General features: G+C 33.0%; 1 protein-coding gene across 1 annotated transcript; it reads right to left on the bottom strand.

Moving 5' to 3' along the window:
* Nucleotides 1-15,011: 15,011 nt before the first annotated feature.
* Nucleotides 15,012-18,050, bottom strand: LOC120214175 (uracil phosphoribosyltransferase-like). The gene is made up of 12 exons (XM_039212138.1): nt 17,677-18,050; nt 17,435-17,542; nt 17,258-17,336; nt 17,061-17,119; nt 16,868-16,945; nt 16,677-16,758; nt 16,523-16,571; nt 16,243-16,304; nt 16,002-16,069; nt 15,493-15,548; nt 15,353-15,400; nt 15,012-15,270 (listed from the first exon to the last, which is right to left on the bottom strand). Exons 1-12 carry the CDS (start codon nt 17,812-17,814, stop codon nt 15,219-15,221), a joined length of 879 nt encoding a protein of 292 aa, XP_039068069.1. The 5' UTR covers nt 17,815-18,050; the 3' UTR covers nt 15,012-15,218.
* Between the last annotated feature and the right edge of the window lie 9,736 nt (nt 18,051-27,786).

Raw genomic sequence — 27,786 nt, 5'->3', positions numbered from 1 at the left:
TAAGAGCGACTGAAAGACCTAATCCTGAGATGAAATCGTGGAAGAAGAGAAACTAGATTTTAGGTGATTAATATTAAAAACAAAGCTAATCCTAAAACCATCTCAATTGAATAACAAGAAATAAAAAATAAATTTAAAAGAAAATAACAATTACCTGCAGACTATAATCGGAGAAACACTTCTAATATTGTAATATGAAGCAAAACTTCCACTTGTTTATGGTAGACTTAGTAACCCTAAAGTAAATAAAAAATGAAGATGATTTTATAAAATGGAAAGTGTTGATTAAGGAAGTTGATAACTCCATTATGAATGAGGTGAAAATCCTGCTATGAATAAGGAAGAGGAAGTTTTATGGGAGGGAAGGTTAATTTTAATTGGAGGGAAGATGAAAATGTATCAGTTTAAAATTGTTAAGAAATAAATGAAAAAAAATATATAAAAAGTTATAAAATTTTAGGTAAATTAAAAATAATTTAAAATAGTAAAAAGTAATCTTTTTATAATTATTAAAAATTTATAAAATTAATTGTACTAAATTTTTTTTTAAATTCATAAAAAATAATTATTTTAATATAAAGTTTAATTCAATTCAGATATGTTTCTAAATTAGTACAAATAACATTGGAATGACAATAACAAAGACTTGTTTTGTTTGTACCCAAAAGTTAAAGTTTATTATCCTAGAAAAATCGAAACACATATATGCGTACGAACTTGAAATAATTGTATAATTTTATTTAGAGAAAATCGTCTCAGTGACCAAAAATGCCTTATAATATACGATTTTAACCAACTTTTTTTGGATTTGCCAAAATGACCAACAAAATCGCAACGCGAAATAAAAATCGCAACGCGATCCCCAGAATCGCAAATCAGTTTCCAAAATCGCAACGCGATTCTTGACAATCGCAATGCGATTTTCATATTCGCATTGCGATTTTCCATAATCGCAACGCGAATATGAAAATCGCAACGCGAACACATAAATCGCAACGCGTATCCGTAAATCGCAACGTGTATCCGTAAATCGCAACGCGTATCCGTAAATCGCAATGCGTATCCGTATATCGCAACGCGTATCCGTAAATCGCAACGATAATCCGTAAATCGCAACGAGAATCTGTAAATCGCAACGATAATCCGTAAATCGCAACGAGAATCTGTAAATCACAACACTGAAATTTTGGGTATATAACTACGCAACAGCAGCAAATCATAAACTAAATCCCTAAATCGCAACTCATTCCATCTCCATCTATCACTCTCTCCGGCGACATCCGTTCCTATATCCAACGACATCCTTCCCAATCCGGCAACAGGTTTTAGTTTCGCAGCTCGTCTGTTTAGTAAATTAATTTACAACCATGAAATCATCTAATGTTGATCATGTTTGGATAGATTTGTGTTTTGGAGGGTCATGGGATAATGTTCATGGTGTTTTACAATATATGCCTTTACCCATGAATCTTCAACTAAAATTGTCTTTACAAAAGTTAACTTATGAAACTCTAATGCTATGTGTTTCAAATAAATTGAATTTAGAGCCCCTAAGTGGATTTAGGCTATCTTATCAGAGAATGGTAAAGTTTATTTGTTAACCGACAATGAAGATGTTGAACGATTCATTGCTTACATTAGTGTTTCACAAGATGATGTTACATTGTATGTTGTTGAACCTAGAAGTAGTATTGTTGGGTCAGTAGCGGGTAGTAATCAACTAAGTTTTTCTCAAAACCCACAACCTTTCTCTAATCCAAATCCCAATCAACTTTCAGCACCAAATTCCGGTTTTCGTATTGACCAGTTAGACGATGATGAGCCAACAGAAAAAATTGTGAGTACTAGTCAGTATTCGAAATTTGGTCTTGGTCAATATCCGGACTTTGATATTGGTCAATACACGGATTTTGATGATGTTTCAGAAGAAGAAACAGACCCTGCGTGTAATGATTTTGATATTGGTCAATACCCGAATTTTGATGATGAAACAGCCGTTGCCGAAGAATGTATTGTTGATGATAATGAGGAGGAAGTTACGACTGTGAATGAACATGTTGAACATCCATTTGTAATTCATATAATCCTGAAGAAGAAAAAGAAGAAGAAAAAGTCCCCGAAGAAAAGAAAATGCCACGGGCGTATAACTGGAATATGCCAGAATTACTTCAGATACCGGAAGAAGAGTTGGTAAAGAAAGCAGTTGATTGTTACACAAAAGTTATTCGTATCAAGAAAGATAATTGTTTTGATACAAAGGAAGACTTGAAGATAGCTTTGTATACGAAATGTGTGGAAGATGGCTATCAACTAAAAGTTAACAAATCAAGCAAAGATCGTTTCGAAACAAGGTGTATGATTGACAAAAACTGTACGTGGCGTATGATTGCAAAGAGAATAAAAGATTGCGAAATGTTTCAAGTTAGGACTTTTATTGATAAACATACATGTTCAAGAACCCAAGTTTTTCCTCACCATAGACAGGCAAACAAAAAGGTGTTGGGTGGTTTTCTGGCTGAGTTAATGTTTTTGAATGGCAGGGTATATCGGGGACATGAAATTATGACTGACATGAATGCTCGGTTCAAGATTAGTATATCATATTCTCAAGCTTGGAGAGCCAAATGTTATGCCTTGGAATTGTTGAGGGGGTCGCCAGAAGCATCGTTTGCCCAATGCCGGCTTATTGTCACAATTTAAAGCTGAAAAACCCTGGGTCGGTAACTCATATCAAAACAGATAGAGATGGACGCTTTGAGTTGCTGTTTATCGCCATTGGTGCTACGGTTAGTAAATCAATATAATTTTGTTGACTCATTTTTGTTAGTTACATGCATTTCACATTTAAATGATTATATTCCTTGTGTATATTATTTTGTAGATTCGTTCGTTTATTACTTGCATGCGCCCAGTTATTATAGTTGACGGAGCACATTTGAAAGGTCGATACCTTGGAGTAAACTTATTAGCAGTAGCCATGGATGCTAACAATGGGATATTGCCAATAGCTTACGGGGTTGGAAAATCTGAAACCTCTGATTCATGGACATGGTTTATGGGGCATCTTAGGGATTGCATAGGTCCTATTAGCAATCTGACAATCATATCCGATAGGGCAAACTCAATTGACAACGCTATTAGAAGGTGTTTCCCAGATGCTTTTCATGGACTTTGTGGTGTTCATTTGTATAGAAATCTAAAATCAAGGTCTGCTGGTATAAAAAAGCACAAATGGACATACTGGAAGGCTGTAAAAGCTTATCGGGAAGTGGATTTCAATAAGCATATAAATTGTTTAAGACGTGTTTTGCCTCAGTGTGCTCAAACACTAGAAGATGTCGGGTTTGAAAGATGGTCAAGAGTACATCAACTTGGAGCAAGATATGGTTTCATGACGTCTAATAGTGCAGAATCAATCAACGCTCTAAGTCGTCATTCCCGGAAATTACCCATTACTATGTTAATGGAGTTTTTTCGAGCCTTTATTCAACAGTGGTACTACAAGAAAAGAAACCATGCAGGTATTATTTCTTTGAATTCGTAACTTATCATATTTATATATTTTACTAAGTATTGTTTATTTAAATTTACAGGAACATTGGAACATCGTGTTACACCATGGACTGAAAAAAAGATAACGAAACGTGTTGTGAAGTCAACGTCATGGAGAGTTGAACCATGTTCAAACACTTTGTTTCAAGTACTGGAAAATAACTTAAATGGGCTAGTCGATCTAAATGCAAAGACGTGTAGTTGTATGAAATGGCAAACATCTGGTTATCCGTGTGGCCATGTTATAAAAGTTGCTCTTCATTTAAACCAAGATGATTCAAGCGCATACGCTATGGATTGCTACACTACATAAGTTTATCGACAGACTTATGCGAGATTGTCTACCCTATTCCACATCCTTCTGAGTGGGACATACCAGATGACTTACAAACAGTTTTGCCACCAGCCATGGACAGAAGGCTACCTGGCCGACCAAAAAGTCACGATCGTATACCGTCTAAGGGTGAAGAGAAGAAGAGATCGACATGTAGTCGGTGCAAGGAAAGTGGTCATACAAGGTTGACATGTGGATCACCAGTGCCATCAAAATCATCTTTTCCTCTACCAAAATATGGATCCTCATCAAAATCCAAAGCTCATATGGTGTCAAGCAAAAGGCAATCATCTTTAAAATCCCAATCACAATTGGCTTCACCTTTTGGGACTGTTAACTTAGGTGATTTTTAAATGCAAACGTTGTATTATGTGGATTTTATGTGTGAACTTTTAACATTTTCAGTTGAATTAATGACTCAGGCCAACCATTTTAACTTAACCAACTCTTGTTATTCAGTTGTTATCACTTATTAGGCATGCATTTGACTATCGCAACACGGAAATTACAATCGCAACGAGAGAATCGCAATGCGAAATGAAAATCCCAACAAGAAAATCGCAATGCGGAAATGAAAATCGCAATGCGAAATGAAAATCGCAATGCGAAATGAAAATCGCAACGAGAGAATCGCAATGCGGAAATGAAAATCGCAATGCGAAATGAAAATCGCAACGAGAGAATCGCAATGCGAAATGAAAATCGCAATGCGAAATGAAAATCGCAACGAGAGAATCGCAATGCGTAAATGAAAATCGCAATGCGAAATGAAAATCGCATTGCGATTCTCTCGTTGCGATTTTCATTTCCGCATTGCGATTTTCATTTCGCATTGCGATTCTCTCGTTGCGATTTTCATTTCGCATTGCGATTTTCATTTCAACATAATGCAGATTGAAATCAACAAAATCAACCATTACATTTCAATCAATTAAACAAGCACAAATAAGAATTATGTTCGCATCAATTACACAAATCAACTTTTACAAATCATCTTTTACAAATCAATTAAACAATCAAAAAATAAGCAATAATTCTTATTTCCAATCATCTACTATTGAATCAACTTTTACAAATCAATTAAACAATCAAAAAACAATCAATTAAACTATTGAATCAACTTTTGCAGCCATACATCATTTTCACGCAGTTCACTTCTGAGATTAACCTGCAGAAACCAAACATTTGCTCAAACAACACTTTCTACACATTTAAAACCTACAAACAGCAATTATTCTATTCTAGGTACTTAACCAAACATTTTCAAACCAAAAGTCTCTAAACTTACCAATTGTTTATGGACATTTTTATAACGCGAATGCAGGTAGGCAGCGTCTCGTATATATCGATTTAGCCATATAATGCCGAAACCACAAGCCTACTGCAGCTCTATCTCTATCGGTGGGAGGTAGATACTTGGTGCTTCCCGTCGTCAAACGCTCCAACGCCAAGCATACGAGAGGACCACAATCTCCTCTGGCTCCTCCGTTTGTTGTGGCGCGGTCTCGTCTCTAATAACTGTAATATTGAGCTTCTTTGGCTTCTTGTTTCCAGAACGAGTCCAATAATTGATCGCATCCAAGAATTTAGCCAAATGAGAGCTCCATCCCTTAATAATCTCTCTTAAATCAGCCAATGATATGTAATTTATCATGCTGTCATACACTATTGTCTTAAGGGATGGGAGCTGAAGCTCGACGAGAATCCAATGTTTACATTCCAAAACAGGGATAAACACCTACAATCATAAGTAATAATTCATTCATTTGCGCACTTATTTCATAAAACCTTTAAACTCAATCTAAAATAAATACTAACCTTATCGACCTCCCACCATGCAGGATAAAGTTTAGCTTGTCCATTGCCCAAATCAAATGATTCATCTCGTGCATTCTTCAAGTGAACGGCGTTAAAAGACGTCGGCATAATTGTATATCGTATATTTTTATTTTTCTTAAGTTTTCTTATTATTAGAAGACGTGTCACCCACGCATCGATATGCTGTTTTACAAAAAAAGACATATATTAGTGACTTACATAAATTTAAAAAAAATTAATCAAATTGAAATATAAGAAAAATATAAGACTTACCCCCCATCGAAATAGCCATTGTCTTCGACCCCTAATAATACGCCCCACCAAGACCGATCAAGCAACAAATAGATATCATCGGTGAGCTTGCATATGTCAGTGAAAACACCCCTGGCTCCGCTCATGTAGATAAAAATCAACTGCGGTCTTAGCCCAAAGGGTGTTATCCAGAATTGTGTCCGGTAGTTGTTTCCTCTCCTCTTCAGATACCGGTATGGTACTGGCCGGTAACTCATACGAGAGCCAACTTGAATCCATCATGTTCGGCACGTCAGAGGGTTTCTCAAGAAGCCTACATATGACGCCATGTGAATCGGGCTCTTGAATGGTGGGAGGGACCTCTTCAATGATGACAGTGGCCTCTTGAACGGTGGGAGGGGACTCTCGAGGAATGATAGGGGGGGCCTCTTCAACGATAGGAGTGGACTCTTGAGGGATGACAGGCGAGTCGGGCTTCTTCTTGCGGTGTCTTCGCACTATTGGGGTGTACGGAGACTTAATAGCACGTGCACGCTGTCTGATGCGTGAACTCCGTCGTGCAAGCATAACCCGACGTAAAGCATCCACTCTATCGGGCCGCTAAATAATTAAATACAAAAATCAGTAAATAAACAGACATGATATTTAAACAGTGAAAACAAAGACAAATATGTTTCAAACTTGCATTGTATTCACCCAAGTCATTATTCTATCATAGTTCACAAAATGCATCAGATAACAAAGAAAAATATGTTTCAAAAACTAATACCCTGAAGTTAGTATTTGTCTTTGTTTTGTCTATTGGTTGAAGTAATGCAATCCATTAAAGTTTCAATTTGCAGAAGAAGAAATAGTTTACTTTCGCAACACGAAACTTAAAATCGCAACGCAAAATGAGAATCGCAACGAGAAACCAAAATCGCAACGCGAAACCAAAATCGCAACGCGAAATGAAAATCGCAACGACAGAATCGCAACGCGAAACCAAAATCGCAACGAGAGAATCGCAACGCGAAATGAAAATCGCAATGCGATTTTGGTTTCGCGTTGCGATTTTGTCGTTGCGATTTTGGTTTCGCGTTGCGATTCTGTCGTTGCAATTTTCATTTCGCGTTGCGATTCTCTCGTTGCGATTTTAAGTTCAGTGTTGCGAAAGTAAACTATTTCTTCTTCTGCAAATTGAAACTTGAATGGATTGCATTACTTCAACCAATAGATAAAACAAAGACAAATACTGACTTCAGGGTATTAGTTTAGCAGAATTGGCAGCAACCGAACAAATTTACTTTCAACCAAAAGACAAAACAAAGACAAATACTATTTCACAGTGTTAAAGAATACACAGTTTAGCAGAATTGGCAGCAACCGAACAAATTTACTTTCAACCAAAAGACAAAACAAAGACAAATACTATTTCACAGTGTTAAAGAATACACAGTTTAGCAGAATTGGCAGCAACCGAACAAATTTACTTTCAACCAAAAGACAAAACAAAGACAAATACTATTTCACAGTGTTAAAGAATACACAGTTTAGCAGAATTGGCAGCAACCGAATAAATTACTAAGCAATCTAAGTGAATGGCTAATCTAAGTGAAATTACGAGTAAATTTATCATTAAGTTAAATATGGAAAATCTTAAACTTACCTCGTTGCGTAGAGTATGAACCTCATTCTGCAACGATACTATCATCTCACGTAGAGCGGCAACCTCACCACGTAAAGTTGACACCTCAACACGCCATGCACCATCGTTATCGCGTAGAGTACCGATCTCCTCACGCAAGGCATTGACCTCATCACGTAACTCCCTTGACTCATCCCGTGGAGGTGGAGGTGGAGAACAGGGAGATAGGAGTCGTGGCATCTTTGCCGGTCGCCTATCATGAGGTGATGGTGGAGAAGAGGCTCGATGATGTGACGGGATAGGTTATGGCTCTCGTTCTAGAGGTGTATAGTCGGGTCGATCGGGTGATGGCTCTAGGTGAGGTGATGGCTCTCGAATTGGAGGAAGTGGATGCTGCTCATCATCCGTGCCATCAAAAAAACTCTGACTAGCTTGCCACCAATCAGTGGCAAGCTCTTCCTCCGTGGGTGTCAGTCTTTGTAATGGAATGTTGGCCTCCTAACAATATAAAAACTCAAACAAAGTTAAACGTCTACTATTAATAACTTGTTTATATATTATATGAAAGTATTTGTGTTAACTTACATTATTATTGTCGCATATGGTATTAAGTCTTCCCAATCCAACAGATTTTTCCTCTTCCAGGAAATAGCCCTGGGAATATCATTTGACGTTTTATTGCATATGTACGCATGCTGGGGAAAGCCTCGAATATCCAAATCTACAAACAATATAATAACAAAATTAGTAATTGTTAAATAATTAATTATAATTTTAGAAACATTATATAGAAATTCTTACCTTAAAGGCCCAAACAAAGCCTGACAAAGTGTATTTCGATCCATCGCCACGCAAACTTTTGCGGTCATCAAAGGCAGTAGACAACTTAGTCCAGGTAGCTTTCCATATATACGAACCCCATGGAAACAGATTCCATGCATTCAGGTCCTCTACCAATATTATTAGCTCCCGAGGAATAGGTTGTCTGGCCTCTCTGCCTAAAAAGCCGGCATACACAAGTAGTAGAAGGCATACTCGGACAACATCGACGTCATCCATCCGAGTGAAACCAGCTTTCTTATTAAACAATTTCTTCAGGTCGTCGACGTGTAGGTTCGGCTTCTCCATTGACTCATCCGGAAAACCCGGGATAACCATGATGGGCGGGCGATATGACGAGTGTACCGGCCTACATCATCGTGTCCGAATCGTAGACCAGTGATTAAGCAGAACTCCTTCCGCCCAAAACAAGTATACGCTGGTGGAAAATGAAACCATATCTCTTCCTCACCACGTTGTATACTGTCGGGTAGATTTGATGTCATGGTCTGAAGCCACAAATGGGTCAAATTAGCATCTCCACCCGGATGCTGTACTCTCAGCCATGGCCCGAAGCAGGTTTCCTCAAACAATTGTCTTTGTGCAGGTGAAAGCTTCGAAGCAATGTAGTGGCTAGGCTGACTTTATTCCTTAATGTCAATGAAGCCGAAAAAAATTTCTACAAAAACAATAAACATACCAAGTTAGATATACCAAAAACTACACTTTGAAGATATACCAAAAACAATAAACATAAAAAGTAGTAGTTTATTCTTGAAACTAAAATTTGCAACACTGTTTTGTCTTTTGGTTGAAATGAAAATCGCAACGAGAGAATGACTGTCGCAACGAGAGAAATGAAAATTGCAACGAGAGAATCGCAACGCGAAATGAAAATCACAATGCGATTTTGGTTTCGCGTTGCGATTCTCTCGTTGCGATTTTCATTTCGCGTTGCGATTCTCTCGTTGCGATTTTCATTTTTCTCGTTGCAGATAGTCATTTTCACGTTGCGATTTCATTTATCTCGTTGCGACTCTTCTGCAAATTGAAACTTGAATGGATTGCATTACTTCAACCAAAAGACAGAACAAAGACAAAGACAAATACTAACTTGAAAATCGCAACGAGAGAATAGCAACGCGAAATGAAAATCGCAACGAGAGAATCGTAACGCGAAATGAAATCTAAGTGAAATGGTTAATCTATTATTGAAATGACCAGTAAACTTATCATCAGTTTCAATATGAAAAACCTACAATAATGCAAAAATTTCAAAATAAAAATAATTAAAAAAACTAACCCTCGGAGGTTGATTTTCCATTTCTGAATATTGTGAGGGATTTCTGACCGTGAATGGTTGTGAGGGATTTCGCCGGAGATGGGGACGGAAATCTTCGGAGATGGGGACGGATTTCGCCGTAGAGAGTGAGAGATGGAGATGGGACTGAGTTGTGATTTTAGGTTTTAGGTTATGAGTTGTGATTACGGGATTTTGTCTTAATATTCGTTTTTGTAATTTGAAAATAAAATACGCGTAGCGATTATAATGGCGCTTTAAAAATCGCGTTGCGGTTTACGGATACGCGTTGCGATATACGGATACGCATTGCGATTTACGGATACGCGTTGCGATTTACGGATACACGTTGCGATTTACGGATACGCGTTGCGATTTATGTGTTCGCGTTGCGATTGTCAAGAATCGCGTTGCGATTTTGGAAACTGATTTGCGATTCTGGGGATCGCGTTGCGATTTTTATTTCGCGTTGCGATTTTGTTGGTCATTTTGGCAAATCCAAAAAAAGTTGGTTAAAATCGTATATTATAAGGTATTTTTGGTCACTGAGGCGATTTTCTCTTTTATTTAATGTTATAAGTATAGGATTTTTAAAAATAATTTTATATATATGTTAAGTTTCTCAAAAAATCAAAATTTTAATTAAATGTTTTTACAGTTTTACGATTTTGGTCCCTTATTTCATTATTCCTTCAATTCATGTTTTATTTTAAGTTTATTTTTATTAAATTTGAACTACATATTCTTAAATCATCGTAGAATATATATGTACTTTCAATTAATCTTTTTGATAACAAATTTTTTATTTACTCCCTAAATTTCTTATAATTTCTTTATTTTTCAATTCATCCTTTATTTTAATTCTTTTTTTACCAAATTTGAACCACATGATCGTAAATCATTGTAGAATATATATGTACTTTCAATTCCTCTCTTTTTGATAACAAATTTTCTATTTTTCAATTTAGTCCCTTAACTTTTTTTATAATTTCCTTGTTTCTTCAATTCATCCTTTATTTTAAGTCTGTTTTTATCAAATTTGAACCACATGCTCCTAAAACATCGTAGAATACATATGTACTTTCAATTCCTTTTTTTGATAACAAATTTTCTATTTTCCAATTTACTCCCTCAAATTTTTATAATTTTCTTATTTCTTCAATTCATCCTTTATTTTAAGTTTGTTTTTACCAAATTTGAACTACATGTTCCTAAACCTTCGTATAATACATATGTATTTTCAAACTCTTTTTTATAATGAAATTTCTATTTTTCAATTTAGTCCCTCATTTTTTCATAAATTCCTTATTTCTTTAATTCATCCTTATTTTAAGTATGTTTTTACCAAATTTGAACCACATGCTCATATACCACAATAGAATACCTATGTAATTTCAATTCTTACATTTTTACTAAAAATGTAATCTCTATATTTTTGTTTAGTCCCTTAACTTTGCATTTTACTCAAATTGATCTTTTGACTACAATTGTTTGCAAATTCTTTCTTCCCATCAATTATTTGACTTCTTTATACTCTCATCAATATATTACCCTCAAAATACTTTCTTTAAAATATATATTACAAATATATTTCATAATTTTAGATTGTATTTGATATATTAAATAACATTTTAATGTGAAAAAATATATAAAATATTTATATCTTATATGGTTAGAGAAAGTCAAAAAATTAGAACAAATTATTGTCATAATACTATAAATAATTATAATAAAATTAGTATAGAAACTCAAATAACTCAACTTGAATTTCTTAAACTCGACTTGAAAAAATTTCAAATTAAGTTCAAGTTGTAAAATACGAGTCGTCAACTCAAATAACTCAAAAATATTTGACTCGACCCAACTCGACTCAATCGAATGATCACCCCTATATATAACACTGGAAAAGAGAAATAAATTATTGAATTTATTTCATCTTAGAATCTTGCGTTGATTCTAACTTTGAAAAGTAAATAAATCATTAAATTTTTTTTCTTATGAATCTTATATGATTCTGGATTGTAAAAGAAAATAAAACATCAAATTTATTTTCTTAGAAATCTTGAACAATTCCATTTTGTATAAGGAAATAAATTGTTAAATTTATTTTCATAGAATCTTGTATTATTTTGTTTTTTAAAAGAAGTTAAATCGTTGAATTTTATTTCTTGAGAATCAAGTACGATTCTATTTTGAAGAAAAAAAGACATCATATGAGTTATGAAAAGGTCGAAAACATGTTTCATACAAACACTTGAATATGTCGGGTTGTCTTGAGAAGGTAATGACCATATTACCAAAATAAATGAAAATAAGTCATATACGATGGATTGTGTTTTCTTTGATTATCCTACTATCCTAGAAGGATAGACCAATGCTAGTTGGATATTTGATATTCAAGACATCAAATGACACAAGTGAATATGTTTCACATTGGGAGGAGAAGTCGTGTTATAGAAATCCTTAAGAAAACGATTATAACCAGATTCATAATGGAATCTAAGTTTGTACCTTTAGACAAGTCTAAAGAATAAATTGAATTTCTTTGGAATTTTTTGGAGGATATTCTTGAATGACTAAAACATATGCCCACGGTATGCATATACCGTGATTAGCAAAGAATTTCAAATGGCAAGTCAAGATATATGCGTCGTCGATATAATACCATGGACAATTGATCTCAAATAGAGTTATCTCTGTTGATTTTGTAAGATCAAGTGATAACATCACGGATTCTCTAACCAAATGGTTAAATCGAGATCAAGTTGAAAAAACATCGAAAGGAATAAGACTAAAGCTCATGATATTTAAAGGCTTTATGTGAATGAGTTTGTTCCTATGATGTAAATAGTGATCAAAGTGGTATAGGCTAAGTAAATCTTTTAATGATCATTGTGTGATGCGGTGAGCCGAGCAACATAAGTCACCTATGTGAGAATGAAGTGAGGCTGCTTCAAGAAGACTATTAGGAATAGTTCTTTCAAACTCTTGCAGAACTAGGCGATGTCCATGGCTTTAAAGACATACCCATGAGAACTAAATTCTTGTTAGAGGGGTAGTTGTGTGAAGCATGTCATCATTTACACAAACGACATAACAGTTCAAGGACATCGCGTCTACTGTTTAAACAGTAAAGTAAATATACTATCATAAGGGAAGGTTCAAAGGAGGACACATACATATCCTATGCAACTATCAATCGTAAAGGCTATTACCACACCGAGTCAAAATGTTTTTGATAAAATCATCAATTTCATTCATGTGGGAGATTGTTGGAAAATAGTGAATTTTATTGATGGATTTAATAGTTAAATTAAATTCATATCATTTTGAATATTACAAATTAAAATATTTTTAATTTGAATATTAGTAGGATAATTATTCTTTGAATATGTTAAATTAAAAGGTATTTACTACCTATTTAACTTTGAATATGAAAGATAATTGTATCCTTTTAAATATTTCAAGTTAAAATAATATATGTTTAAGTTTGAATAGTAAAAAGTTTCTATATCTTTTGAACATGTCAAATTAAAAAATAATATTATCTGTTTAATTTTGAATATTAAAAAATATCTAATTGGAGTAAATCTCTCTTGAAAATCCTTTCTAGTTTATTCACAACTTTCACAAGTTCCTTTAGTTTTCAAAATTCAAAATCTAGAAAAGGTTTTCTCTTCCCTCTAGTTTTCCGGTGATAGAAGAAGGAAATGATAGTTCGTGATTTGTACTATTATGCTACTGTAGATGATCATCTAATTGTGTAGCAATAGGCCTTAACTGTTTCCGATTACCACGTCACTAGGCGCTGGCACTCCTCCATTAAGGCAGTCTTCTGTCGTGGCAACCCTCCACTGAAATAATATTCTGTCGTGACAATCCTCTATTGAGGTAATCATTCGTAGTGAAAATCCTCCATCGTGGCAATCATTCATTGTGGTAATTCGAGTAACCATTCTTAAGTTTTATGAGAACAAAGTAAGATTTATTTTGATGATTTTTATCGTAACACTTAGGGCTTGATTTATTAGAGCATATCTTACACAACAATACCTAACATGCAAAAACTCAATACACATAGCATCATATCATGACAAACATGAAGTACGAAAGGGAAGGAGTGTAGTGTATTAACTTGCACAAAATATCTAAAAGCAACTCCTTTCTTTAACCGAGGGCCTTTTTCTCCTTTCTTTTTGCTTTGGAAGGCTCTCAAACTTCTCTCACTTCTGTAATTTTCTTTGAGTTTTCGGTAGAAGAAAAATAACGAAAGAAAGATGAAAGGGAAAAGTGAAGAGGAAGAAAGGAAAAAATAAAAGTAAATGATGGTCTCCTTTGTCGAACCCATTAATAACCTCCCTCCGGAATGTCTTGGTCTTTCCAATGACAAGACATTTATTATAATATATAGTGAAGACATAATAAAACGTTTGGAATAGTGAAGTCTTCAACTAGATTAAAAATAGAATTGGCTTAAACGACAATGGAAATGATATGCTCTCTTTACTACTTCGTCTTTCTCATGGAACGATTGCCAACCCATACAAATATAAAGCTCTCACATCTTTCATTCATTCTTTCAGGTGTCGTATATTATATTTGTGACAGTTAAAATTGTAATATTCAACTTGCTAGATACTCAATTTTTTTAGACTTCGAAAAAAATTGTTATCATTTTTGCATTTAAGAGGATGCAAATTATCTATATATCAAAAAAAAATTATAGTTTGAACCAAGCAACATCAGTAGCTAAAGATTTATTGTTATATCTTTAAGTCTTGGGTTCAAGCATTGTGTATATCAGGGTTTTGAGCATTTATTATGAAATAGTTGAAAATCTTTGAATAAATAATATCTTATAATAAAATAAAACTAAAAATAAAAATTGTAACATTACACTTGGGAGTGAACTTTAGTGAGTAAAGTTCAACTAGACTCGAGAAAAAAAATTAAATTGAGTTATAAAATAAAACTCGACGACTTGAGTGATTCAAATTTTTAACTCAACTCGATCGAATACTCGCCCCTAATTGCACCTTATCTCACCTTGGAAATAAAAATAGGAGAGTAAATTCAGAGCACTCAACATTCTGTCTTCTTTCTTCTAAGTTATTATTTGCAATTTTTATTTGATTTTTCAGTTCATCCCTCTTGAGACAACATCCATTTTCAATAATCTAACAATATACATTGAAATGCAAATATATCTTGGTTATGTTAAATCCAAAATGTTCACCTATTTGAATCCATTTACTAGTATAATCACCAAACAAGGTTTTGGCTTACATGAATGTATAGGCCAGTGCTTGTCTACCAGTAAAACACATTTTATTTAACACAAACTTGAAAATAGACAAATACCTGTCATTGACTTATAAATCTGCAACCAAAGTTCACCAATCAAATAGCTAAAAAATTCAGAATGCCCTCTAAACTTGGTGATGGCTCAACAAATTTAAATCAAATTTGCATATAGATAGTAATTTTTTTTGCCTCCTTTTGTTCTTCCTTTTCAGTCATGTACCATAGCTCCGATCTCCTGCATCTCCAAGTCCGGGAATTATAAACCTGAAAGCACCGAACAGCTATCAAATATACATTCCTCTCTCAACAATCCATAAGCCAACTCAGGTGAATAGACAGAACTAACCCTTTGTCATTGACAGTGGGATCAATAATTCCAGTATACACGTGAAGCCTGAAAATCATAAAATCCGGTGACATGAATTTTAAATTCTATACAACTGCTGAAGTTCTATATAAGTGGATTTTCATATTCATATTAATTACCCGTGGAATTTCTCGCTCAGCTTTTGAAGGGCTGGAGGAGCTGCCAGAGCAGATATCTGTAATATAACAGCTCAATTCATTGCTAAGGTGGCATAAACATATGTATATAGAAAATGACTGCTGAAGATAGGGAAATATAAACAATTTAATACATCTGATCTAGTATTTTCGCAGTCTGCATAAGCTTACAACATGCGCAAGTTAATAGCTGAGGCCCAATTGCTAATCCGGAGTTCAACCTAAATGAATAGTCTAAAAAATTCTAAGAGAGGTCATGGTCATCTATTATTTTTTTTTATGTACCAGGACGGGTGAACAATAGAAGAGAGTTATAATCGCCCCGAATCAATGAGAATTCGGTATCATAAAATAACTGCATTAGTAACAACGTGACAAAAAAAATACTTAAGTAGATTAACTGAAATATTTAAAAATCAAGTAACCCAAAAACTCAACTACCAAAATGTATCTTCAACTGGAAACATAAAGGATTCTTCCAAATTATTTACCACTTTCATTTGCTTGTTTTGAATTCCACGTTCCTTCAAGAGGTTGAGTGCAGCCACAATTGTGCCACCTGAAATTTTTAGCGAGAAAATTAGCGAAAACAATCACTGAAAAGACAATGAACACATCACTGATGAGTTGTGATGCACTGCCACAAGGATAATGCCTGAAAGTTTTAATGTTTTATAGCTATACAAGATGGATGCGACATAAGATTTCCAGAAGTGAGATGAAGATCAGAACCTGTTGCCAGCATAGGATCTACCACAAACACTCGGGATCCTTCGGGAAATTTGTCAGGCAACCTACAGAGGACATTAACATATGTTACATGCACACACCCCAACATAAACAACAGTACCGACAATAAATTAACCAGCAAAGCAAAGGATGGAATGAAACTTATCATGCTAGAATAGCACAGTATACTTCAACTATAAGACAAAGTTTCAATAGATCATGCTTAGAAAACACTCAAGGTTTAGATCCACATAATACCAAGAGAAGTGAAGTGAGCTCTTACTTGTTTAGATAAACAGTTGGCAAAAGTGTCTCTTCATTTCTGCTTACCCCTGCATTCATAAAACCACAAGTAATAAAGGACTAGACTAGTTGAGGACATAAAGAAGGTGAGGGATAAAAGTTAGTCTTGAACAACGATTTTGTCTCATATTTACCTAAATGATATGTTTTAGTAGCTGGCAAAATGGATGGTGCGTGTTCAGCCAGAGCAAGACCGGCTCTCAAGATTGGGACAATCTGAGAAACTAAAAGAAAAAGGTCTTAGACACATACTCAACACAAATTTCTGCTCAACCAATTCATAGAGACATAAGGACTAAAAAAAAAAGCCGGAGCGAAAACTAACCGCCACAGGTTCCCTTGGATCAATAAATTCAACTGAAGCAATACCCATTGGCGATTGAATCTCTCCTGATACAGTAGGCTGGAAGCAATAAGCACAAAGATATACGAGTTCCAATTAATAAAAACCACATTCTTAATGCCAATAAAATTTATAATGAAGATAAAACAAAGAGAATTTCTTTCCAATAACTTACCAACCAATCCCTTGAAGCTTCATACATAAGTAGCCTCCCCAACTCAGCCATAGCATTTCCTGATAAGAACAAAGAACAAAAACTGATATTGAGATCTCATCGTTTCATATACGAAATAAGAAAAGATATTGAAACAGACTGGGATGATTAAAAGCTAAAAAGAATCAAACTTTAAGCTAAATTCGAAGAAAACTCACTGAAAATGGGGCATGGAGTTTGCTCATTCCTCAAAACTGAAACCCAGTGCTTAATCAACGGGTGCGGAGGCACAAACACCTATAAGAAAACGAAACAAACCAAATAAACAAAACTCGAAAACAAAGAAACTCGTCGTTTTTAATGAACAGAAAACAAAGCAAAAGAAGAAAACCGACAAGCATCCTATCCCCAGAAACAGACTTTTCCTCGGTGGCCATATGAGAATTCACCGTCAGAAAACCCATCCGTCGCCTCCGCAGCCACCTAGAAGTCGATAAAGAAAGCTTTTTTTTTAAGAAGAAAAAAAGGATGATTAGTGGATAATTTGATGAGTGATGCCCTTTTTTTGTTCAAGTTATAAGAATAAAAAAATGGCGGGGATCAAAACTAGGACGATGGAATAAAATTAGGAGTTAACCTTGGGGAGATTAGTAGGGTTGGTGCGGAGTTTTAAAGGAAGGATAAGAGTAGGGTTTTTGAAGGTGTGAGATGAGGGCACGAAACGCGGCGTATCCGAAGTAGAACACCGGAGATTAAAATTGATACGGCAAGCCATGCATTCAATGATTTTCGATCTCTTCGACCCAAATTTGCAAACTTTTATGTTCTAGTGTAGCTGGAATTGCCTTCTTCGTTTTCTTTTTTGCGAGATAAGACTCTTCCTTTTTTTTTTTGGGGGGGGGGGGGGAATTTTTGTATTTTTTTTGCAGTTTTTTGGATCAGATTTTTTTTTTGGGGCTAGTCTGGACCATTGCTAGCCTTTCTTCTCTCAGTTCATGGCAGATTTTGGGTATCTTCTTTCAAGAATGGTTTAAGTTTTTCTTAGATTGAGTTTTCTGTAGAGCTGCAAACAAATATATTTAAATTTGATTTCACTTGAAAAAATTTAAAAGAACTTAATTCGACTCAAAAATTTATAAATATAAAAATTTTAAACTGATTCAAATTTAAAACTATAAATGGAAGCTCAAAAAAGCTCAAAAAAAAAATTTAAAAAATTGAACGTAACTCTATTAGAGTTCAAAACTTAAACTCGAACTTTAAATACATAAAAAATTTTATATTATATATATTTTTAAAAAAACATAAATATTAATATTATTAATAATTTATTTTTTAAATTTTTTAATAGATTATATTTTTTAGTTGCTCGCGAGTTTTTTCAAGTCGAGTATTAAGTAACTCGTTTCAGCTCGTTAAGAATTTAAGTCGAGTCTATTCAAGTTAAGTATTTATGAGCTTTGACCGAGTCGATCTCAAGTAGTTCACGATCTATATTGTCTCATTTATAGTTCTAGAATTGTAAACTCACTCATTTTTAATTAGTATATATAAATATAAGATAATATTTGTTTAAAATATTATATAAACTATACGAATGATCACCAAACTATAGCATTTTTTTCATTTTGACTAACATTTTTGAATTTTTGTCAATCAGATCATTCAACTATTTAAATGAATTCACTCAGGCCACTTGTCATTATAGCAGTTAATAAAATTGGTATAATTACACATATGGTCATTGTTACTTATATATTCTATCAATTTAGTTTTAATTTTAATAATTAAAATAAATTTAATCTTCAAATAAGATCCTACCACGTGTCATCACTTCATTGAAGAATTTAATTTATTTTAATTTAATAATTTTATTTTGCATCAATCAAACGATGACATGTATTACTCTATGGTAGAAAGTAAGAGGGTCCATTGGAGAGTTAAAGCAACAGCTTAACCAGTGAACCAAGTAAACCTTTTAGTTAAAAATGCACTACATATGATGTATATACTAAATACTAGTATAAAATTCTTATTATTTTATAAATTTTTAACTTAAATTCACATATTAAATTAAATTAACATCTTAACATTAAAAATATATATTTTATTCTTATTTTAACTTAAAAATATATTTTAATATTTATTAAATTAAAAAATAATTTATTCTTACCTTAACTTAAATATTTATATTTTATTCTTATAATATTTTAAAATTAAGATAAAAATAAAAATATATTTTTATTTTATTTTAAATAAAATATAAATTTTAATTTAAAAATAATAATAAAAATATATTTTATGTTAAATAAGGATAATTATATTTAATAATTTAAGGTAAGACTATAATATATTTTAATGATTTAATTTAAGAATATAATATGATAAGTTAAAATAAAAATAAGATATACTTTTAAAAGTTAGGATAAAAATAAAATATATAAATTATGATAAGATTAAAATATATTTTAAGTTAAAATAAAAATAAAATATATTTTTAGGTTAATATTTAATAATTTAAAATAAAAAATATTTTTAATGTTAATATGTGAATTTAAGTTAAAATATAGAGTATAATTTAAAATATTAAGAATTTAAGTTTAGACTAATATATAAAATATATATTATATATAGTATATCATATACAAAGTAATTAGCTTGGTTCACTGTTAGCAGGTTTTCCTTTTAACCTTAAGGGTGCGTTTGGTTCACGGAATGTAAGATTACCAGTGGAAATAAAAGATTACCAGGGAATAGGATTACTGGGAATGTAGTATTTTTTGTTTGGTTGGTTTAGCAGGAATGTAAGATTACCGTGTTTGGTTAAAGGAATAAAAGATTATTGAAATGTATATTTAATCAAATTGTCCTTATTATATATTTGTATAATATTACAAATTGTAAATATTTATATATTTTCTTTAAAAAATTAAATTCATAATATTTATATAATTTTTTTACAAAATTAAAAATATAAAAAAGGTTTAATGAAAGGGTAAACAAAAAAATTTAACCCCTGAACTTCATATAAAATTTTAATTATGAATTTTTTTTTTGTAAATCTAAAATAATTTAAGGATAAATTTGTAATTTAATCTTCGTAGAATTTTAGTCCAAAACGCCGGTAATGTTACAATACCTAAGGGAAGGGAGATAATGACATTCCCGGTAATATACCCTAAAAAATCTACTATTGGTAATAAAACATTACCGGGAATGAGATTCCCGACCAACCAAACATGGGAATGTGAGATTCCCATCCCATGGGAATCCCACAATCCTTGAACCAAACACCCCCTAAGACCTTGATTTGATTCCCCGTTCCCTTAATGCAATAACTTTGATTTTCTTTCCACTAGTGTCATCCTCTGATTGGTGGGAAATCAAATTATTAAATTAAAATAAATTAAATTTTTAATCAAGTGGCGACACCGTGTCATTAACATCAAATTGATAGAATATATAAGTCACAATCACCAAATGTGTAATTATACTAATTTAATAATAAATGTTTAAATATTTTTGTAAAGAAGTGTACTCGAACTCAAGATCTCCAAAAATAACAATAATCATTTTAATTATTGATATAAAAATTTCAATTTTTTTTAATGAAGATGTGCCATTAATGTTATTTTTTAACAATAAATAATCAATATACAAAAAAATGTCAATTTAATGATTTTTTTAAAAATAATTAATACAAAAACAATTGTCTAAATTATACCTCGAAATAAAATTTGGTGCCTAAAGAATTTTCCCTAAGAATAGGTGCATAATGTTTTCTTCATTACTATCTTAGGTGCTTGGGCGTTAACCGACGTTAAAAAGCTCCGTTAAGTGACATGTGTTGTAACACCCTCAACCCGTACCCGACCCGGATACGAATCTGAGGTGTCACATTGAATTTTTAAAATTTTGACTCTCCGAAAATTCATTGTAAATTTAAACTTTTATTTTACTTTTAGAATAAACCCTTATACAAAAGTTAATATTGAAAATTCATATTTCAAAATGAAATTAAATACTTGATAATTTACATAAATGTAAAATAGTATGGTTACAAAACTGATCAGAGCATTATGATTTAAAACTTTATGATACATGCCAACAAACAAACAAACAAACAACAAAACCCTATTCCCATATGCAATGGGGTAAGGGGGAGGTGGAGTAGTAGGCTGCCCCCAACGCTAGGTTGAGAGCAGCTTCCGTGGAAGACCTCTGGCAGTATGAAAATTAAAAATAAAGATAAAATACAATACATGTATAAATAAATCAATAAATACATAGTTGAACAGTCTTCATATGCAGTCTTCATATTGTGTATGTAATGGGAAGTAATCCCTGCAAATAAATCTCTGCGTAAAAATCTCTTCTTATAGACACAAACGTAAGTCCCGACTAAATTTAAAAAGAGAAAACATGAAGAGAATGCTACACAGAAGTCAGCTATAGCAAGCTACGAGAAAGAATACAGTCAAATGGGTTAAAACCTAAACTAAGGCAACATTACCCTGCTACCCTAGTTCTACGCCTACATAAATTCCAATGACAGAAACATATTAAAAATAGGAGTCATGGAAATTACTACAAAGGCATTAAAAACACTCACATAAATTAATACATGCCAACAAAATTTCAAAATAACAAAAATAAACACCTACAATTCAAATTGTTCTGATCTGATCGTCTTCAAGTGTATGTTGTCCTTTCCTAGCTTTACTCCTCGGATCGTTTTGAACCTACGCGTGAAAACACTCACACGCTAAGTCATTGACTTAGTGAGGCAATAATGAGCATAATAAAACAGTAAAGCACATACTTAACTTTTAAAGGAACATTGTATATGGAAACCAATATACATTTCATAACCATACTTATAATTTTAAACACTGTTCAATTCATATAAATTTGTTTAAATAGCCTAACGCATATCAATGAGAACTCAAGGTATGTGATTACATTGAGGTTGTGCACTAACTACAGTCGAAATTGACGCATAGAATTTGCACCGAAGTGCCACGTAGAATATGCACCGAAGTGCCACATAGATTTGTCCTGAAGGACCGCGTAGAATTTGTCCCGAATGACCATATAGAATTGTCCTGAAGGACTGGGTAGAACCCTTGACTCTTAAAATGCCAACTATACCTCTAATTTTCATACATATACTTTGGGATTCAACCATATAATTATTTTTCATTACATTATTCAAAGTATTTGTTATCCACATAAAACATATTCTCATATAACCTTCTTCACGTAGAACACATTCACATATAACATATTCACATACAAATAAAATCAAAACAGTATTTCAAAAATACCATTTATATAAAACATCATAAAAATATTGCATAAAAGAAATCAAAATGTTTTGATCGAAAACCTTCGAGGTTGTCTTATCGCAAGATGTCCTCATATCTAATATACAATAAATAAGTTGCACTCACCTTTTCCTCACGTAAGTCTTAAACGAAATCCTTTTAACTTTCGTTCAATTTCTTTACTACGTCACTTTGTTCGGTAAGCTTTCGATCCAAATCTACACACCAACATGTCCAAGATAAATACCAAATATCAATTAACGGCTAAACAATTAGCATTTATATAAACAAAATGAAAGACCTACTTTAACATTTCAGACTGAATAGTATCGGTACTCTACCCACAGCATCGATACTTCTCTTCTATGGTACTAATACCTACTTCAGTATCGATACCATTATGACATTCTGTAATTTCATCTCCAATTACAATATTGACACCTTACTCTTGGTATCGATACCTCCACATCAGTATCGATACTACTTCAATCAGTATTGATATTGTTCATCCAATTCATTAATCCCTTTTTAACATCCAAAATTCTCCATAGAATACTTTAAGCTAAAAATCACACCCATCATTCAAACATGTTATTAATCCTTTCTAATAATATACCTTTGGCAAGTCAAATATACCTTTAAAATTCAATAACTACTCAAATTTCATCAATTCCTTTAAAATCCCATTTTACTAATTCACTAATAATTCTCTAATCCCTTAGCTTCTAATCATCTTTAGGCTTCCTTAAGTTTCTATAATACCCAAAGACTAAAAAACAAACCAAAAATACAACAAAAAACAAACTTTAATCACTTACCTTAGCAAAGGGGAGGCTCACGGTAGAAAAGGGAATAAGAGAATATGAACTCTAGATTTTTCTTTTCATTTTCCTCCTATTTCATCAGATGATAAATATACTTAAAAATGAATATTAAATTAATTTCCTACTAAAATACCATTATTCCATTCCATTCTTCAATCTTTGATAATAAGTCCTAGACAAAATTTCCAAATCAGTCCTTGAACTTTTTAATTTATCAAAATTAACCCACTAAATTTTAAATCCTTACTCTTTAGTCACTGACCCGATGTTTGGGGTATTACAATGCTCTCCTTTAAGAAAATTCATCCTCGAATTTTACTGCACAAAGATATGAGGAAATTATCTTCTCATATCCTCTTTACGTTCCCATGTCCCCTCTTCAACTTTGTGATTTCTCCAAAGAACTTTAACTAACGGAATCATCTTGTTCCTTAGTTGTTTGACTTCATGTGCTAAAATCTGTATTGGTTCTATCTCATAAGCCAGGTCAGATTGAACTTCTATTTCTTTTGGTGCTATGATGTGTGAAGGATCTTATCAATATCTTCTGAGCATCGAAACATAAAATACATTGTGGATTTTTTCTATTTTTGTTGGCAATACTAAATAATATGCTACTATTCTCACTCTCTTTATAATTTCATATGGTCCAATGAATCTAGGACTGAGCTTTCCTTTTCGACCAAAACGAAGAACTTTCTTCCAATGAGATATTTTCAAAAATACTTTATCTCCTACCTAATACTCAATCTCCTTTCTTTTCAAATCCGCGTAGGACTTTTGTCTGTCTGCTGCCACTTTAATATTATGCTGGATTATATAGACTTTTTCTTATACTTCTTTAATCAAAGCAGGGCCCATTACATTCCTATATTTTAATTCAAACCAATTTAATGGTGTTCGAAACTTTCTTCTATATATAAAGCTTCATAGGGCGCCATCTTGATACTTGATTGATAAATGTTATTGTACACAAACTCTGTGAGCGACAGATACTTCACCCAAGATCCAAGAAAATCAATTACACACAGCCTTAACATATCTTCCAGAACCTGAATCGTCTGCTCCGATTGACCATCTGTCTGTGGGTGAAAAGTCGTGCTAAAGTTCAATCAGGTACCTAAGGCTCTATGTAAAGACTTCCAAAACCTCGAAGTGAATCTTGGATCTCTGTCAGATACTATTGAAACTGGCACTCCATGTAGTCAAACTATCTCCTTGTTGTATATTTCAACATACTTATCCATTGAATAATCAGTTCGAACAAGAATGACGTGGGTTGTTTTTGTCAATATGTCAACAATTACCCAAATTTAATCCTTTTTATTCGGTGTCAATGGTAACCCCGTTACGAAATCCATTATAACTCTTTCCTATTTCCATTGAGGAATAGAGATTGGTTGTAAAAGTCCTGAAGGCACTTGATGTTCAGTTTTTACTTGTTGGCAGGTTAGACACTTTGTAACAAACTCTATAATAGCTCTTTTCATGCCTGGCCACCAGTATCTCCCTTTTAAGTCTTGATACATCTTGTTCCCTCCTGGATGCATAGTCAATAGGCTAAGACGCATTTCAGAAAGTGTAATACCCCAAACATCGGGTCAGTGAATAAAATGTAAGGAGTTAAAATTTGGTGGTTTTAATTTGAATAAATTGAAAAGTTTAAGCACTAATTCTGGAAATTTATGTAAAAGACTTATTTTCAAAGATTGAATATTGGAAGGACATTATGGTCTTTAAAAAGGAAATGAATTTAATATTATTTTCTTAAAAGATATTGAGCATGTGGGAAATGGGAGGTAAGGAAATAGAAAAATCTGAAAGCCTTTGGGATATCTTCTCTTCTTCCTCCTTCTACCGTGACTTCATTTCTAAGGTAAGATATGTTTCAAGTTGGTTGTTTCTTTAATTTGTGGGTTCTTTTGAAACTTTGAGTGGTATATAAGATTAATGAAACTTAAATATGAAGAGAAACTAAGTGATTAAGGAATTATTAGTGAATTAGTAAAATGGGTTTTTAAGTGAATAGATGATACTTGGTTAGTAGTTGGTTTTCAAGAGCATATTTGACTTGTCAATGGTGTGAATAAGAAATTTGAAGTCTTAGAAATGATTGAGAACATGTTTGAATATTTGGTATTATTTTAAGTTTTAAGTGTTCCATAGAGAATTTAGAAGTTAAAAAAGGTAATTAATGGATACAAGTTAGTTGTGTTAAATATTGGCAGTTTTAAGGGTTTGATTGGAGCTAAAAGCTTAAGATTTAGGTGAAGTATGGGAAAATTTAGAAGTGACAGAGGTAAAATATGGGTAGGGTATCGGTACTGGAAGAACAATACCAATACTATAGGGTTAAATTGAAAGAAATGGTATGAATCAGATGAATAGTATCGATACTGATTGAAGTAGTATCGATACTAATATAGAGGTATCGATACCAAGAGGAAGGTACCGATACTGTAATTGAAATGAAATTCCAGAATGCCAAAATGGTATCGATACTGAAGTGGGTATCGGTACCATAAAGGAAAAGTTTCGATACTGTAGGAGGGGTACCGATACTATTAAGTCTGAGATTTTAAATTGGATGGTTTATTTTTCAAATTGGTTAATCATTAATCGAGATTCAATATTTATCTTGAATACATTGATGTGTAGATTGATCGAAAACTTACTGAATGAAGCGATATAGTGCGAGATTGAACGAAAGGAAAATGATTTCGTTTAGAACTTACGTGAGGCAAATTATATTTTTATAGTAGATATAAGGACGGCTTGTGATAAGCCAACCTCGAAGTTTTTTATCGAAATCGGTTTATTTATTTTATGCAATTATTTTTATGATTTTTTTATTTAAAGTGTATTTTCAAATTATTGTTTTGATTTTAATGGTATGTGAAATTGTGCTAAGTGAAAATGTTCTACGTGAAAGTACCCTATGTGAATGTGCTCTACGTGAATAAAACACACTTTGAATAATGAAATGAAAAATAATTATATGGTTAAATCTTAAGGTATATGTATGAGAATTAGAGGTATATGTTTGAGAATTAGAGGTATAGTTGGCATGCCAAGAGTCGAGGGTTCTACGCGGTCATTCAGGATAAATCTATGTGGTCCTTCGGGATAAATTCTACATGGTCATTCGCGACAAATTTTATATGACACTTCGGTGCAAATTATATGAGCAGTTGTGACTGCATTAGTGCATAACCTCAATGTACTCAAATACCTTGAGTTCTCAGTAATATGTATTGGGCTAAAGTAATAAAGCGATATAAATTGAATAATTAGTACAATATATGATAGGGAAGCGGTGGCGGATTGATGAACATTGCTCTTGTTGAAGAATCAAACCTAGAAAAGCTCTTGACTCGATGAAGAACAATAAGGAAGGTGGCGGCAATAGCTAGGGTTCTTTAGGGTTTCTTTTGGTGCTAGAAACAAGAAAAGAAACAAGATTAAAATAAGATAAACAAAAGATAAAGGAATTAAAAATAGAGAAAAATAACCAAGAAATCAAAGATCTCCCTTATGAAAGTGAACGGTAAAGATGATTAATGGCGTGGATGGATGTGGAAAATCGATGGATAATGTCCTATCGAGCCCTCCTAGTCGCAATGAAAAGGAAAACACGATAATATGGCTCTAACCAACCCTCCTAGTCGCGATGAAAAGGCAAATTGGAGTGTGAAGATTAATCTCCCTCACAAGAACTTGAAAGAACTCCAGGAGAAGAAGCTTCGAAGGCACAAGGCAATCAGCACTTGCAAAAACAAACTCTCGTTGTATTATTGATCAAAGAAATCTGATTTACAAAGTTGAATGAAACCTCCTTTATATAGGGGCTGAATTCTAAAGGTCCTAAATAACTAAAGAATAAAATATTAATAAACTAAACATGTTTTAACTCTAATTCCTAATAAAATAATAATAACTAAAAATATTGTTTTAACCCAACCTTAATTCCTAATAAAATAATAAATCTGATACTAAAAGATAATTAATCATCCTATATTAAATTATATTACAAATAATCAATATAAATATTGAAAATTCGTAATATTTACAAAATAACGTATTAATCCCGTATAGGATTTCCTGCATGCACCGTCTTCAGTAAAATGGCCATATCTTGAGTTCCCGATATCGGATTGATGCGATTAAAAAACCATTGGAAAGATAAGAGACAGAAGGTTGTATATCCAGAAGACATGTTGACCGGATAACAACTGGATCCCCTTCAAAAAGTTGTTGCAAATCTGCTGCTATTAGACCCTTCCGAATGAATGCTTGAACTGCGATTTGAAGCTTGTCTTTAAGAAGTTTGGTCCGACCTCGTGTGATAGGGCCAAGCGGTATAGTAAATTCATCATCCTTAGCTTTAGGGTGTGTGGTGCATGTATCATCTCCCCCTTCCTTAAAAGGATTCGTCCACGAATCTAAAATATCAAAAGGAGATAAGTCAGAAACATTAAAGGATGCACTCACGTTATACTCACCGGGAAGATCAATGCGGTAGGCGTTGTCATTGATTCGTTCAAGAACTTGGAATGGGCCATCGCCTCGTGGGTCTAGCTTGGATTTCCTTTGTGT

The sequence above is a fragment of the Hibiscus syriacus genome, unplaced genomic scaffold, assembly GCF_006381635.1.
Source record: "Hibiscus syriacus cultivar Baekdansim isolate YM2019G1 unplaced genomic scaffold, ASM638163v2 tig00110053_pilon, whole genome shotgun sequence".
Classification (NCBI taxonomy): Eukaryota; Viridiplantae; Streptophyta; class Magnoliopsida; order Malvales; family Malvaceae; genus Hibiscus; species Hibiscus syriacus.
Note: the sequence above shows the minus strand (reverse complement) of the source record. Positions and strands in the feature narration are given on the sequence as shown.